Source organism: Diplodia corticola (assembly GCF_001883845.1).
Source record: "Diplodia corticola strain CBS 112549 chromosome Unknown scaffold50, whole genome shotgun sequence".
In the NCBI taxonomy this organism is placed as follows: Eukaryota; Fungi; Ascomycota; class Dothideomycetes; order Botryosphaeriales; family Botryosphaeriaceae; genus Diplodia; species Diplodia corticola.
Window position 1 is genome coordinate 98,479 of NW_017971529.1, and position 16,014 is coordinate 114,492.

Genomic DNA, 16,014 nt, shown 5'->3' on the forward strand with positions numbered 1-16,014 from the left:
TGATGGAGCACGGCACGATGAAGATACCACGGGACAGAGAAGACGAGTGTTAAGAAATGTACGATAGCAGGATATCCACGAGTGTACAGGTTAGCCATTGTTTTAATAGACGATTACCCAATCTGGCTGGCAAGCGGGCGTGGTGTTGTGTTTATAAGCTTCCGTCTCCTCGGACACCATGTACACGGGCGCGAGGTGACGTCCGGGCGGGAGATGGGCGGGCGAGGTCAAAGCGGTGGACTCGGGCTAACGTCCAGGCTAAAGACGATGCCGCCGCCACGATCGGGTCGCGGCCAGGGATGTGCAGGGATGCCGTCGCGTGGGCTGCAATCCGTGCATGGCGACCGAGGTGCTGGGAAACGTCGGAGACAATCGTCATGCACCACCGGGAAATAAGTGGCAGATGCTGGGAGATGGTGGCCGGGAGTGAAGATGGGCGAAGGTGGTCTTGGGAGATGTTGCGGGCGGGGAAGAAAGATGCTAGCGCTTGGTGGCTTTTGGCTGGACCAGCCCAACCCTGTCGCAGACCAACTTCTTGCGCGCTGCATCAGCCATTCGTCGCCCGGCGCTATGACGCATGCTGTCGCATCGCTCTTTGGATTCCAGCTTCGCGACTCGACCGCCCGCTGCCAGCGTGCGCCATCAGACGTCATGCACGCCGCTGCCGTTGGCAACATGCCAGCTTCTTCTCTCTCGCATCCACCTTGCATAGAGCTGCATTTCTCTTTCTGAATTTTCATCCATCGCCATCATGCTTCCAAACGTGGAAATGACCGGCCAGAGGCAGAGCGTGCCTGCCCGCCACGGCATCGCCACCTTCGTGCCCAAGGGCCACACCCTCAAGGTCATAAACACTTATGGCACTCAGACTATCAGCACTTGGGTCTTTGCCCTCCACAAGCCTCCAAACCCAGAGTCCGAAGCCGAAGAGAAAGCCGAGGAAGAGGCTTTCAACCAAGCGCAGCAAGAGGCCGAGAAGGAGGCCATCGCCCACCACCAACAGCAGCAGCAGCAGCAAGCCGCAGCCGATATACACCCTGAAGACAGCGCATCGCAAGTCCTCGCTGAAATTCAAGAAGAAAATGTCGGAATTCAAGAGGCCAAGGACGAGCCCCAGCCCGAGCAGGCGACGGCCGGCCCCGAGTCCCCGACTTCACCCACAGCCAAGCCTACCGTTCAGACTGTAGACGGCAAGAAAGTCCGCTCTTGGACATCCTACGTCCCTTCGGTTCCATCTGTAGCTGTCTTGAGATACCGAAACAAAACCGCTGCTGCGCAAGCGAGCAAGGACGCTGCCAAGGTCGGCGAGGAGCAGGTTGAGGGGAGCTCCAAGGACAACGCCGAAGCCAAATTGGAAGAACAGAAGGAAGACGACACAGACGGTAAAAAGACGGACAAGGTGGAAGGGCCGGCTGCCGAAAGCGGAGACCCGACCGCCCAGCCAGACGACGAGGGGCGCAAGGTCGCAGGAACAGTCACTCCATCCGAGACCGAGGACGACTACGCCGATGCGAAGTCGGTTCAGTCGTCGCGGAGCTGGGGCTCCTACCTTCCCTCGATCCGCCGAGGGAAGGGTGCCTCTGCAAAGGACTCCAAACTCGGCACTGACGACAAACAAGAGAAAGCGAACCAACGCACCTGGTCATCGTATCTGCCCTCGGGCGCCTCCTTCACATCCTACCTCCCCAGCAATAGCAAAGACGCCCTCTCGGCCTTTGCCTCCTCCCACCACCGCGACCCGGCCAAGTCCTACGCCGAGCAGCTCTACGAGTTCTCCAAGACCCCCGTCGGAGCCGCCAGCCTATCAGGTAAGGCCACATCCCCCATCCTCTTCCTCCCCCTCTTCCGCCTTCTCCTCCTCCTCTTCAAGCCCACCCCGCTCACCCAAACACTCCCTCCTCCAGCCGCCACCGGCTCCGGCACCGCCGGCTCCCTCTACGCCGCCTACTCAGCCTACACCAAACTCCAAGCCTCCCAACGCACCACCGGCCCCATGGAATACCTCTCCCTCCCCCACACCATCTCCTCCCTCCAAAAGCTCTCCCCCTCCCCCGGCGACACGCTCCTCTCCAACCTCCACGAGCCGCTCCTCACCCTCCTCGACGACACCACCCCCCCTGCTCCTCCCACCACCTCCTCATCCCCATCCTCATCGTCCTCGATCCCCCTCCGCCACAGCACCATCCTCCCCGCCTGCGACCCCACGACGTACCGCCACCTCGCGGGCCCGGGCGCCGGCGGCGAGGAGCACGGCTCCTGCGCCGAGAACCTCGTCCTCGCCCTGCAGGAGTTCAACAAGGTGACGGGGCTGAAAGGAGCGCGCACCGTCGGCGCGGACGTGACGATCAACAGCGCGCCGGTGCCGTTGGGGCTGTTTGTCAATGCGAGGGTGGGGGGGAGGGCTGGACCTGGGACAGCAGATCAGCAGCGACGAGAAGAAGGTGGAGGACGTGGGGAGGAGGGAGGGCAAGGTGGTGGTGGAGGTGGAAACGACGACGTCGTTGTCGTCGAGGCGCCGAGGAGGTTCGATGGCGGGAAGTGGGGCAGGGGCGGCGAGAAGGGCGGGTGGGTCAAGTTCAGGGCGGAGAGGGACGTCGTCGTGGTGATGAGCGCGTGTCCGATGGACGAGGGACCGATGAATGGGGGGAGGTGCATGGCGGCGAATTTTGTGGTCGAGGAGCCGGTCGGCGAGGAGGAGGACGAGGACAAGGACAAGGATAAGGTCAAGGACAAGGGAGAGGGGGAGGGGATCTGCAAGGTGGCGGGAGAGGGTCAGGAAAAGGCAAAGGCAAAGGCAAAGGTGCAGACTTCGAGCGAGAAGATCAATGCGAAGAAGGTGGAGGCGAAGAAGAAGGGGCCGGTGAGGGACGAGCCGAAGAAGGTGGCGCCGGCGAAGAAGGAGGAGGAGGTGAAGGAGCCTTCTGTGGCTGCTGCCGCGACCCCGGAGGTGAAGGGTAAGAGGAGGGACAGTGCTCATGCGATGACTGAGAGTGCGCAGCCGAAGGTGAAGAAACCGCCGGTCATACAACGGGCGAAGAGTGCGGTTGAGGGAAGAGTGAACAGTCCGGCTCCGGACAGGGTCAGGGTCAACAGTCCGGCCCCAGACAGAGTCAAGAGTCCGGTCCCCAACAGAGTGAAAGGTCCGGTTGGGGATAGGGCGAAGAGTCCAGTGTCCGGGATGCAGTCGCCGCGGACGGGCGCCTCAACGCCGTCCTCGGACGCTGTCCGGAACATGCCCAAGCCTGGGAAGAAGAAGCCGAAGAAGTTGGAGCGACGCAGCTCGTCCATGGTTCCGGTCTGATTGAATGTGGTTGCTGAGTTGTAGGGATTGAAAAATGATGGGGGATGTTGAGGCCAGATTGCTTCTACTGTAGGATAGTCGGCGTGGTTGTCTTTTGAGCATTGTTGACTTTGCCTTGTTTCTGTTTCTTTTTCTTTTTCTCTAATGACTAATTTTCTCGTTCCTGGCAGCCCGGATGATAATGCCAGCAGGTAGGAGAATACCCATGTCTGCGTCTTTCTGATTGGTGGAGAATAGCCTTGGCGTCGTCGTGCTGCATTGACTCCCGGCTGTCCGTCAGCCTCCCGCTCGTGTCCTACCCGCATCGGGAGTGCTCGATCGGGTTGTTTATCGCTGATTCTCCTTTTGGACGTCGAATATACCAGCAAACCAAACACGTGCCGCGTCGATGCCGCTGGGGTTCGGTAGACATTCGCCCGGCTCTTTCTCCGCCTTTTCGCTTGGTGCTCGTATTGGGCTACCCCGCAACCTCCGCAGATCATCGCCTCGTCCGACCTCATCCCACAATCCACCGGAGTACATACTTGGATTCTTCGGGTCTCGGCCGATATCATCATGAGAGTATATAGGGGCCGGGAGCCCCCTCCGAGACCATTGGGTCTTTTTGAGCTCAGAACTACCGCTCACCGGCCTCCAACATGGTTCTCAACGGTGGCGTAATGCCGCTCGCTGCCCGGGCGCTGAGCCTGGCGGCGGCAGCGGACAAGGTCAGCAACGTGTCGGTTCCTGCAAACCTCTCGACCAGGGTGTTGCTGGCCGATGCCTACGGCTACTCGATGGAGCCGGTGTGGGTGGAGGACTACCTCAAGTCGGACCTGGCCACGAACCTGATGAGCCACATCGCCAACGTGACGGGCAAGCCGGCGCCCTTCCGCATCGGCGGCAACACAGCCGACCAGACGTACCTACATCCAGACCTCAACGTCAGTTCCATCTCGATCCCCACGCCCGCGACGGCGCAGTACTTCAACATCAGCCCGGCGTGGTACGACACGTGGGCCAACTACTTCCCGGAGGGAACGGACCTCATCTACACGCTCAACCTGCACGTCAACGCGTCGGCGTGGGCCAACGCGCTCGCCGAGGCCGAGGCGGTGCACAAGGCGCTCGGCGACAAGCTGACGCTGTTCGAGCTGGGCAACGAGATCGACCACTTCATCAGCAAAGGCTGGCGGGCCCAGGGCTGGGACGTGGCACAGTACACGGAGCAGTGGCGCAACATCACGGACCAAATCCTCGCGACGGCCTGGTACCAGGCGGACCCGTCGCCGCCCAAGTTCCAGGCCGCCGTCTTCGCCGACCCGCCCTGGGTGCCGGACCAGCAGGACGAGCTCGACGACTTCGACATCGTCAACCTCACCAGCTCCACGGCCAACGCCGCGGGCGCCCTTGTCGACCCGGCCCTCATCAGCTCGTACGCGGTGCACCTCTACCCGCAGAGCACGTGCGACACGGAGCGCTGGTACCGCATGCGCCTCGACCTGCTGTCCAACCACACGACGCTCTGGCTCAACGTGTCGCAATACGGGCCGCAGGTGGCGGCGGCGGACGCGGCGGGCGCGCCGCTCGTCCTGGGCGAGACCAACTCGGTCTCGTGCTCGGGCCGCAGCGGCATCAGCGACACCTTCGGCGCCGCCCTGTGGACCGTCGACTACGTCCTGCTCGCCGCCAGCGCCGGCATCGCCAAGACCTACTTCCACCTCGGCGCCCAGAGCGAGTACTCGGCCTTCGTCCCCGTCCCCTACGACTACAAGGGCGAGTCCCTCCAGCCCGGCATCCGGCCCCCCTTTTACGCCCACTTCTTCCTCGCCCACGTCCTCGCCCGGCCCAACAACAACAACAACAGTACCGCCTCGTCGACGCTGAGCATCGCCGCCCTCCCGCAAGCCAACGCCTCCGACCTCAGCGGCTACGCCGTCTTCTCCGACGGTGCCGCCGCCGCCGCCGCCGCCGCCGAAGCACAGCAGCTGCAAAAGCTCGTCTTCCTCGACATGGGCGTGTGGAACGGCACGCGGGGGCTCTCCAACCCCAGCACGCTCTCCGCCACCGACGGCACGCACTTCAGCAACGGCACGCGCCCGACGCGGCAGCTCAACGCAGCCACGACTTGGGCCGAGGGCGCCGCCGTCAGCGTCGTCCGCCTGAGCGCGCCGGGGACCAACGCGAAGAGCGAGGTCGGCGTCGGTGGGGCGACGTTCGATCCGGCCACGGGCGCGTTGGTCGGCGAGGTGCGGGCGGAGACGGTGACGGTGGGGGTGGGCGGGGTGGTGAGCGTTGAGATGGTGCGGGCGGAGGCGGTGCTGTTGGAGCTGGTGGATGGTTAGCTGGTGTGGGTGGATGTATTGTGTGGGTGAGTGACCTGTGGTTGGGGAGGGGTTTGGGTTTGGGTTTTCTTGCATGTGTGTAGTGTAGTTAATTGCGGGGCGGGTGTAGCTAGCTTGGAATGTATGATTTGGATGCTTGAACGCTTTGGTTGGATGTGTCCGGTGAGGAGAGCGGAGAGCAGATGGCTGGCCTGAAAACCATGGGGGAGGGGGGGCGGTGTCGTTGAGGGCTAGGTGGGTACAGCCTTGTGCCACGTTGCGACGCCGGTGAACCGAGGGGGGAGCGCAGAGCCGCACGGGGCTGCTGCCTAGATATTTCTAGGCTCGCTTCTCGCTTCTAGGCTGAGACCTTCCCTCGCCGCTCGCCCTACTTACGTCATTCTTGATGAGGCTGTCGTTCAGCCTTGTTGCCCGAACCCTGGCGCGCCGATCATGGGACCGCAAACCCACGCCGTCCGTCGCTTCCGGGAAACCGTTGGCTTTGTCCCTTCCATTCTCCCGGTGTGCATGCCATGTGGCGCAGTGCTACTAGGGGGTGCAAACTCTCGCCAGTACACAGTACCCATTTCAGTTCCGAGCTGACAAAGCAGACGTTAAGTATGTGGCACCCACGTGGACGAAAGAGATACATTCGAGTTTGGAATCTGCAAAGACGCATGCGAAGGAACAAAGGCAGCGGAAAGAGAAGTATCCACCCTAACGTTCTACAAGAATACTTTGACAATATCGTTTGGTCCGTTCCCTCTGCAACTCCAGCCCTCCATCTGTCCCGTCTATCGCAGTACTGCAAGGAGCGCTGCGATGGAAATCATGCCGCCCAAATCAATAGCGCACCTCTGGGAATGCATCGCAGTCGATCAATGTTCCGCTGGCTTGTTGCTGGAAACTGTCAGTTTGTTTTCATGGCGGGTTCGGTGATTCCTCGAGATAGCTCACACTTCATTGAGAATCCGAGGTATTCATCCCAGCAAATCTCTACTGGGAAGCTCCGCCGAGTTCTTCCTCAGGAAGTCGCGCATGGACGTTGTGGGTAGAGACATTTCCGCTACTTTATCGGTAAGTATCTGCGCCACAGTTTTACCCTTTTTTTTTTTTTGCGTTTTTCGGCGTTTAGGAAAACTCTTACATGATCATAGTTTCGCGACGACCGCCGTGAAACTTGTTTTCCCTGGAACCGCAAAAGACGTGGCCATCAGGGGCGCTTTCGGTGTCGAGGGACTCCCAAGTGCAATTGGCGCACGGCTGGTGCCAGTTGCAGCCGATGCACTGAGCGTACAGCTGTTCTTCCATGGGTCCAAAGCCGCATTCACAGCAGTAGAACCGCTTCCCTCCGTGCGAAACGACGCCGGAAGACAAGTCCGAGTCCATGGCGTGGGCGTTCATGGCTGATATTGGTGCGTGAAGTGGTGAGAAAGACACAACGATGTTGCCAGAGGTGTGTTGTCCAAAGACCTGGGAGTATGGACTGATAATTCCGGCATCATTGCGCTTTTGTAGTCGTCGTTTGCCCATGTAGGCGCTCTCGTAGGCGTTTTTGGGCTGACTTCACGCGCATCCGCGAAGTGGCAAGTCGGCTGTGTGTCTCAACCCATCTTCCAACTCTCAAATGAGAAGTAGAGCTATCACGGAAAAGTCTACCTAAGGCACTACTTCTTCAGCGAGCTAGGCATACTAGGATGGCTGTGCTGCTACCGCGCGAACGGTGCAACTTCGTAACTGCGCAATCGGGCACTTGAGCAAAGGCAGGCTTGCGGCCAAGGCAGTCTGCTCGTACCGGGCGAACATACATGCAATCTGACATTGCTAGACTGTTTCAGGCCGTCCCATCTGTCGGTATTTAGGCAGCACCTTTGCCTTTGATTCGGTATAATTGGATGACGACCCCACGGACCGTTCCGATTTTTTGCCTTTAAAGGTTAGCGCTGCCGCCCCACACATGGTAGATCAGTCCCTAGGGACGCATAAGGAGCAGATGATGTTTCCTTCACATCCTTTGCTGCTGACCAACTGTTCAATGCCCAAAGCCGATACGAAGAGCGCACGCAGGTTCATGGAGCCCAACGAGTCCTTGTGAGTTGTGAGTCCCAACACACGCAACTGCGTACTGAAAGGCATGGCCAAGGCTTACTTCGTATGACGTTCCATCAGCCGGTACTGTATTCAGATGACAAGACTTATCAGGCCGTCACTCGCTGTGGCTGCAAGGCTATCCTCTCTCACACACTCTGATCCAACGCATCAACCACGGGTCCACGTCTTCTCACAACACGGTATTCAGCTCTGGTCAACGGACATTCGTATCTAACGACAATGACGAATTAAGTCAGACCCTACTCCATTTTAGACTCTGAAGCAAGGCACTCATATTTTTAATTCACAGAAGACATGTCACGGAACATGTACGGTTACCGTCAGCCTCCACGGAAGCACCCGAGAGGCCACTCCCATGACCCGTCGTGCGGAACACCGGAAGAAAGATTCTCCCAGAGCTTCTTCGACTGCCGTGAGATGTCCAGTCACAATCATCGCGGCCACAGCCCGTACTTTGTCCAAATCAGCCAACAGCTGGCCTAAGGTGGGTTCGATAATCATTTCTACAGCGCATATAACCGTGCCACTCCATTTTCCTCTCATCGAATCAGAAGATATCGCCGTGGATTCAGTGCCTATTTCGGGCTTTCGATACTCGATATAAGGGGTAGTCGCTGCGCAAATAGCACCTTGATTGCTTATCCCAGACCGAGCCTCGCTAATGAATAGTCAGGTGGTACGAAACCCTTTTGTCCATGATTTTCTAACCTGTCATCTACGTCGGACCAATATTCACTCGTTCGGTGTGGCCAAAGTGATGACTCTGTCTCTGACGTTGCTGGGCAGGAAACCCATGCAGATGGTATGGGACAAGTCGGCGAAACTGAGTAGGCTCGTTCTCACCAAATCACGCCTGTTGGTTGTTTCAGAAGTCTGGAAGCCAATCACGGTCTGAATCAGAAAACAAGGCAAGTTTGGCACGTTTGGCACCATATATTTCCGATAGTAATTGGTCAAGTGCCCTCCCCATTCACGACTCGAATCAGTCGCCACCGCTCTTGCCACTTGCACGAAGCTGAAGCTTTCCAGATGGCTGGGAGGGAAAACCCCTGCAACGTCGACAAAACCTGCGAGTGGCAGATGAGTAATCCATGCTCAGCTATCGCGGCGCTATCCACATTTGCGTTCAGGGAATTTTACCAGTTACGGCGCGATGATTTGTTGCCTTGGTGGGGCTGACGGAATGAAAAACGTGTCACAAGAGTTGGTTTGTTCGCTACATCTGGGCCATTGAGCACACGCTTAGCCATCGGAGTGGTTGGCCACGCACGAAAACCAGAAACGCTCCGCCACAATGGCTCAGCAGGGCTGGGGTATGACACGGAAGGCGTTTCCGATAAGCTCGAGCATGCGCTTGGCCCGCGGAACCAGGGCCGGCTGAGTACCAATGAAACGAGCCAAAACTAAGCGGCTTGATCCATTCCGAGGCTAGGGTTATGGAGAGCGATGGTTAACATGAACCAGTTTTCTTCTAAGGAGGGTCTTTACATGTCTGCAAGGCTAGAAACCACGATCTTGTCCGGAGCATGAGGAATCCTAATCGCTTATGTATGTACTTGTCATACTTGATTTCGCACAGCCACACAAGCCCCCTTTGCGACCACGTGGCAACACTGCTGCCTATTTCCACGGATGTTACTTCACTGTTCGTAATTCCGCCGCTGCGTGTTTCTAGCCTTCGTTCTTCCAGCCTCGAACCCGGTGTCGTGCCGAAGCTGTCAGAAGTCGTGACCGGTTAAGAAGCGCACCTGCCGCCTCCAGAAGTGAAAACTCAGGCAGTAACGCAAAGACAGCGACGTGTCGTTTCGTTTCGAAGGAAGGACCACGATCCTCATCCATCCATCAGCGTCGTCGAACAACTCGAATACGGTCAACAACGAAGGTGTTTCTGGTACTTGTCTGCACCCCAGGGACCCTTAGACCCGTTTTTTGAGCCGCATCTGAACGATTTATGGCCTGCTCCTCTCCCCATGTTCTGCGTTTGTCCCAGTTGCTGACTCTCGCCATAAAGAACGCGGATTCACCCGATACCAACATCTCGAGAAGCCAGGGAGCGTCCCTGAGCCGTTCGCACCACTTTCGTCCCCCGGCCGTCGACTTCCCATGAATAACAGGTTGGGGTTTCGACCACAGACAAAACTCATTTCGGTGACCAAGGGAAAGGAGCTCTTTTGAGCAGCTCTAGATCTAGACTCGGCAGGGTATTCATACGTCGCGTTTCCTACCGAGACTATACAAACATATACGCCTGATCTTGTTTGTCAAAACAAGTATTCCTATACCTGCCCTACGGCAACTCTCTGTTGTCTTCCTATCTCCGGATTCCTTGATTCATGGATGCTGTATTGTCTCATGTCATCGTCATAGTGCTGTCCGTAGGACTCGGAAACAGAAAACAGAGGTCAGAATATGCCCACCTCGCGTTGGCATGCATGAGACGACAGGGAAGCTGAACATCGACATAGGAAGCCATTCCACGACGCGCCCTCGATCCAACGCCGGGATACTTGTGACGGCAACATGGAGGACATGAGCCCGGCCAAGAAACGGAAACTGGACACGCAAGGGGACGGAGATGATGATGAGGGGGGGATACAAAACGACACGAGGAGACTTGCGTGCCCGTTCTTCAAACGAAAGCCAACGAATACCCGACCATCTTGCGTCTACCCTGGATTCAAGAATATAGCCAGACTCAAGGAGCATCTCTATCGTCAGCACATGTTACCTCCGAATTTGTGTGCGCGGTGCCAAGAGACGTTCGAGTCAGAAGCACAACTCCGGGACCACACACGCATTCTCGTGCCGTGCCCACTCAGCCCAGACAAACATGGCGAAGGCATCACGCTGGAGCAGGAGAAAGCCCTCAAAAGCAAGAAGCGGACGACCAAGTCCGGCATCAACACGGACGAAGAGAAATGGAAGGATGTATACACAATCTTGTTTCCAAACGAAACTCCACCTTCTGCCTGTAAGTAAACCCGTCGCAAGACAAACATTTTTTAATCAAGCCGTAGTCTGTGATACAGTCTCAGGTAGCCCGCGATACGAACAGAGCCTGAAACAAGAGCTACCTGATCTCGTCAAGGCCGAAATAGAGGAGGTTGAAGACCTCGCGAATCACGGCAGATTGATTCACGATATAGTTTGGAATTGTCTCGAGACAATCTTCTCGAGATGGCACCAGAATACCGATGAGGTGCATCCTGTTGTGACACCTACCACCATTGAGACATCGCCATCTGTTGAAGAGGAGCCAGCTGATGGTGCAGACGACGCGCCTACAACACCGAAGGCGGTCGATGCTCCTGCGCTTGGCCCAGCCTCACCGCAGTCTGCTATGTTCACGGTCGAGAGAAGCGGGGTTGGTACCGTTGGCAGCACCGCGTCTCAGCCGGGCGCACGAGCAACAGAAGATGCCGGTCATTCATGAGGGACCTATGTCTTGAGTAATACGGAATTTCGTTGGCAGGAAGCCGTTGTGAGTTCACATTCATTTGCAATGATACACCCTCGTTCTTTCCTTGTAACTGCGTTATCGCTCTCTCTCTCTCTCTCTCTCTCGGTTACCCTTTTCTCATACAGCGGACCAAGTCTTTTGGCAGCGTTGGGGTCTGATTTTCCGCAAATTGTATTCTTTCAATGTTCCTGAATTCTTACTCTGGCTCCTCAGGACACCTTTAGACTGGCAGAGTATAGATACAATTATTTCGTATACTACACGCGTAGCACTGAATATGAGGCTGGCTGTAGAATATTTCGGAATAGAGGCGCCGCATTCTTTGTACGACACGAAACAAGTTTATAACCGGGAGGAAGAAAACAAAGGTGAGGGGGTATATGATAAGGCTGGCGCAACTAAAACTAGGTCCCGATAGTATCAGGCTGTAGCGCTCGTCGCGAACCGGCACATTCGCCTAGTCGAAAAGGCAACGGACTAGGCAGCAGAGCTAAGACGTTTTTCTGCCTTGCCCACGTGCATCCCTTGCGTAATTCGACTATATATTCGGTAGCTTCCCTTCTTCGCCACCCGACCTTTCCGAGATTCTCTCAGCTTTGGTACGGTCGCGTTGAGCAAACCCTTGTTATAGCGTGGTCGCCAAGCCGCTTGACTAGGTAGCCAGCGTACCACGTGGCACGGTCTAAAATTCTACTCCACACTCTTAAATATTAAGCTGGGAGTTCAGAAGAGCACCCGATTCCTAACACAACTATATTCCATGTCGGAGTTCAGTCTTCCGCAGGAAACAGGGAAGGCCCTGGAGAGGGGGAAGCTTAGCACTTCTTCCCCCTCCACAGTCTTCCCGGCTAACTCTTCAGGCTGGCACTACGGTTCTTCTCGCAGCCGTATTGTACCGAAAGAGAAGGATACTGTGCGCAAATTTGCGTGTCCATACCACAAACGGTATCCTGGCCAGCATCTCCCTTCCACGTCGTGTGTATCTCCTGGCTTCCCCAACATCTTCCGGGTGAAGTAAGTCAAGAATCCATCTCCGTCGTAGCACCACTAACCATGGAGCCGAGCAGGGAACATCTCTACCGGAAGCACAAGGCTTCAAATACGAGATGCTCGAGATGCCAGGAGATCTTTGGCTCAGAAGAGGCTCTCGAGCATCATCAAAGAGCTCGCGATGTTTGCGCAATCCAACAAGCACCAGAGCCATCGGGATTCACCAAGGAGCAGGAGAAACAGCTTCGAAGTCGAAAAGGATCGAAACGTAGGACCGAGGAGCAGAAGTGGATGGATGTATATCGCATTCTCTTCCCCCAAGACAACAACGAGCCCAACCCCTGTAAGCCCGTCAATTTTTGCTATCATGTGACACGCCACGCAGGGCACAGTGCTGACTTTCCGAAGACGTTGATGGACAGCAGCCTTCAGACTTCCACCGCTTCAAAGAGTACAGTCGCGGGGTGTTCCCTGAGGTCTTGTCACGCAAACTTGCATCTTCCGAATGTTCGCTGGACTTAGTTATGGAATGCCAAGAGGAGGTGTTTCAGCTGTTTCAGGAGGACAACGATGCCGACTTTGAGGCACCCACACCTGACAGCACTACTGTAGCCGAGAGCGGAGCGAGGTCAAAGCCTCCATTCTATCATTCCGCTGATAACAACTTCATGCCAATGGGCCTCGACCAACAGACAAAGGTCCCCGGAATCGAAACTGCCTACCCAACATGGATCAGCAACGGCGGCATGAACCCAACTGTAAGTTACAACATAGCAATGTGAACCAGTCTCTATGATTTTCTAACAAATTTCAGAGCATGAACAACACCGGATGGAACAACGCCGGATGGAACAATCCAGCCGTGGTGCAACCTTCGTCCTTTACGGGCGGTGCAAATTTCGATTTCATGGGAAACTATCCGCCCTTGGGTGAATTGGGCCTCAGTTCTGATTTCTACGACTTCTCGAATGGGGCAAATATCGATTCCGGTTGCAATCACTATGACCAGCGGCCGCAGCAGGCTGAACCCCACACGAAACCTACAGGAAAAGAGCATCTCTCTACTCGTCATACAGAGGATTGGAATCCTTCTCAATCCAAACCCCCCCACGCTAACAAGTTGCTACGAGAGAGAAAATAAATTCTTTTGTCACTGGGAATAAGTACAGCGCCGCACTGGTTTCCAGTGCTGGCTAATGGCCTTATATTGTCTGACATCTTTCAACCGGTCTTTCTCGTCAACGTAGATATTGGCAGCTTTCCCAAGATGCTGTTACATGAGAGGAGGGAAAAGAACAGGCAGGTGACGAATGGTCGCGTCCAAAACGGCTGTGGCCAATCGCAACAGTCGGATTAACCATGGACGTTGTTGTCGTACCTACAGATCTTCTGCGATTATTACTGTAGTAGACTGACCGGTCATCATCGTCTCTAGACTCTGCCTCGTGTCATCCATGCAGACTGTCCCACCGTGGCTGGCTAGGCTCACGGTGGAGACTGCGCAAGTGTGAAATGCTGCTTGACAGGAATTTTGAACTGTGACACGCATCTGCAGGAGCTGGAATCACAATGTGCGTGTGCGAAACTCCGCTCGACCGCTAGCCTCACCGATAAAGGACTCCAACTACTCGTTGGGTTTCGAAACAACCTTCTCTTTTTCAGAGATATTAAACCTACCATCCAGTACTCAACTTCAGTGCGGCGTCGTAATTTTGCCAGTTTACACTTTATTTATTAGTGTCGGACAACACCATCAAGAATACGTTGTAGATGACAATCTTCATCACCCATCAAGGGTCTCATTCAGCAACGTGTTATCATGAACAACACCCTTGTTGAATCCCTTTATTCCATTCGCCTATATAACAAATAGACATCTAGTTTTTCCTCTCTTTATTGTAATCTGACACGTGTCGTAAGAGTATCTTTGCTTGTAAAGGCTACACTGTATACAATGCACTTTCAATCGGGTTTGTTTCCTGGTGGCAACTGAATGAAATGTACCGTAGGAGTAGACTCGAAGAACATATAGAGCCTAAGCATCTTCACCATCGCTATTCGTTAACGGGCATCAAGGTGTACGAATGGCAATGGCGCTGATGGCACTTTGAGACCGTCAAATGATCAAGTGTGTCCAATGTGCCAAAGAGGATGTATTTTTCCAATGGCCGGGAATCTTCTGGATGCAGCGACTCAGTCAGTTGGCAGACAGCAGGGTCAGCCCAAGGCAGCGATGAGTTGCCGTTCCGCGCCCATGTGCGGGGATGCGATTCATCTGCTATTCCAAAATCCGGGGAAGACGGCGGTGATCGCTTTGGGCGCGTGCTACCTCTTCGGCGTCTTTTCGGCGGGGGTGGACTGGCTACACCTTAAGCTCAGGAGCCCTGCGCCTCCTTGATGTGTCGATCTTGGGCGAGACCCTGATGAGTGATGATGAACGTTCGGCGGCAGTGTGCGGCAGTGTGCGGCAGCCACGGGTCATGCAGGGTTCGGCACTTGCAACCGTTATCATGATGGAATTCTTCAGCAGATAGGAATGTCGGAGGTGCACGCATTCGTAAGACGGCGAATGACTAGAAGTCCGACGTCGAGAGTGTGGGGTCTTGGTTTGAAAAGTCCGCAGTAGGAACCTTGCGCTTTGTAGATCCCAGCTGCATTCATATTTCATAGAAGCATAGCGGCATGGCTTATCAGAAGCAGCCGGCAGTTACGAGTTTGTTGGAGTCTGTGCTTGTGGGACGGCGGTTATTTTTGAGCCGAGGAACTTATCCCTACCCTTCACGGAGACAAGGTATACTTGTTCAATAAGGTTTCTCTGTGACGATGGCATAGCAGGGGCTTAATCTGTGAATCTTGCAGCAGTAACTCCTGTTGGGCGCAGACGGTCATTAACGGTCGGATGTCCGCGGCTGATCTGCACATGGGCCCCGCATGAGCGTATCGTCTCGGAGAAATAGTCACGACTCGCTGATATGAGACAGGCCCATGTCATTCGTGCTCTAGATCAGATAGAATGAGTCATTGAACACGTCTCCGCATGCATCGCGTACATCGCAATTAAGACCCGGCATATACACAGCAGACGATCTTCACCCGTGCCGAGGTTCGGATTTCATGGTGCCCAGTGAAACTGCGGTCTATCGGGCTGCGCTGGGGAGTACAAACTAGTCAGGCAGCCCAGAGCCAAGGCGGCAGTTGGTGCATCCCCAAGACACGTGTACGCGGCTTTCAAGACAACCCTCTTCAGAACGGCACTGAAGCCGACGGATTTTCGACCACGCGTTTGTCCGATGGTGCTATCGATCCAGCAGAGCACGCAAGGGGTTGACCTACCATCACTGCATGGAACCCAACGCGTGACTCAAGACGTATATCAGACGCCTACACAGACAGTCTACACGTTCCACAGTTCAACCGTGCATGGACAAAGGGGTGTTGATCTAGGCCAATAAGGATTTGTGAGAGATGAGACTTTGGATGTAGCTGGCGTGATGTTTTCCATCAAAGCGACATGACGAAGTGCCCGTATGGTGAATGGCTTGGGCTCCAAGCTTTACCAAATACGGCGCAACCGTCATTTTACATAAGCGCCGTGAAGATATTGGAATCAGTCGAGGTGTTGAGGATTTAGCTACTCGGACTGCGGTTGAACTGTGGAGAGAGGGTTCAGCAAGCGCACTGTGTAAGCATGGCGGGCACCGTAGCATTTTCCCATTCTGTAATGGTCCGTTCTTGCTACTCTGATTTTCTAAAGCCGAGTCATTGTCTGCAAACGTTCGGACCGCAATCATGACACTGCAAGACGAGACAAAGGGTCTGATCAACAGATATTTTTCTTCTCTACTAGG

General features: G+C 55.4%; 5 protein-coding genes across 5 annotated transcripts; 4 read left to right on the forward strand and 1 right to left on the reverse strand.

Annotated features, from left to right (window-relative positions):
• Positions 1 to 751: 751 nt before the first annotated feature.
• Positions 752 to 3,301, forward strand: BKCO1_5000036 (uncharacterized protein; the record flags this gene model as incomplete). The annotated part of the gene is made up of 1 exon (XM_020276628.1): positions 752 to 3,301. One exon carries the CDS (start codon positions 752 to 754, stop codon positions 3,299 to 3,301), a length of 2,550 nt encoding a protein of 849 aa, XP_020127534.1.
• Positions 3,302 to 3,939: 638 nt separating this feature from the next.
• BKCO1_5000037 (glycoside hydrolase family 79 protein) lies at positions 3,940 to 5,625 on the forward strand (the record flags this gene model as incomplete). Its single annotated transcript, XM_020276629.1, has 1 exon — positions 3,940 to 5,625. The coding sequence occupies one exon, from the start codon at positions 3,940 to 3,942 to the stop codon at positions 5,623 to 5,625; it is 1,686 nt and encodes a 561-aa protein (XP_020127533.1).
• Positions 5,626 to 6,600: 975 nt separating this feature from the next.
• On the reverse strand, positions 6,601 to 7,008 carry BKCO1_5000038 (uncharacterized protein; the record flags this gene model as incomplete). The annotated part of the gene is made up of 2 exons (XM_020276630.1): positions 6,601 to 6,670; positions 6,752 to 7,008. The coding sequence occupies 2 exons, from the start codon at positions 7,006 to 7,008 to the stop codon at positions 6,601 to 6,603; spliced, it is 327 nt and encodes a 108-aa protein (XP_020127528.1).
• Positions 7,009 to 10,236: 3,228 nt separating this feature from the next.
• BKCO1_5000039 (zinc finger c2h2-type protein) lies at positions 10,237 to 11,149 on the forward strand (the record flags this gene model as incomplete). Its single annotated transcript, XM_020276631.1, has 2 exons — positions 10,237 to 10,687; positions 10,746 to 11,149. The coding sequence occupies 2 exons, from the start codon at positions 10,237 to 10,239 to the stop codon at positions 11,147 to 11,149; spliced, it is 855 nt and encodes a 284-aa protein (XP_020127527.1).
• Positions 11,150 to 11,936: 787 nt separating this feature from the next.
• On the forward strand, positions 11,937 to 13,307 carry BKCO1_5000040 (zinc finger c2h2-type protein; the record flags this gene model as incomplete). Its single annotated transcript, XM_020276633.1, has 4 exons — positions 11,937 to 12,190; positions 12,244 to 12,509; positions 12,575 to 12,924; positions 12,981 to 13,307. The coding sequence occupies 4 exons, from the start codon at positions 11,937 to 11,939 to the stop codon at positions 13,305 to 13,307; spliced, it is 1,197 nt and encodes a 398-aa protein (XP_020127577.1).
• Positions 13,308 to 16,014: the final 2,707 nt, after the last annotated feature.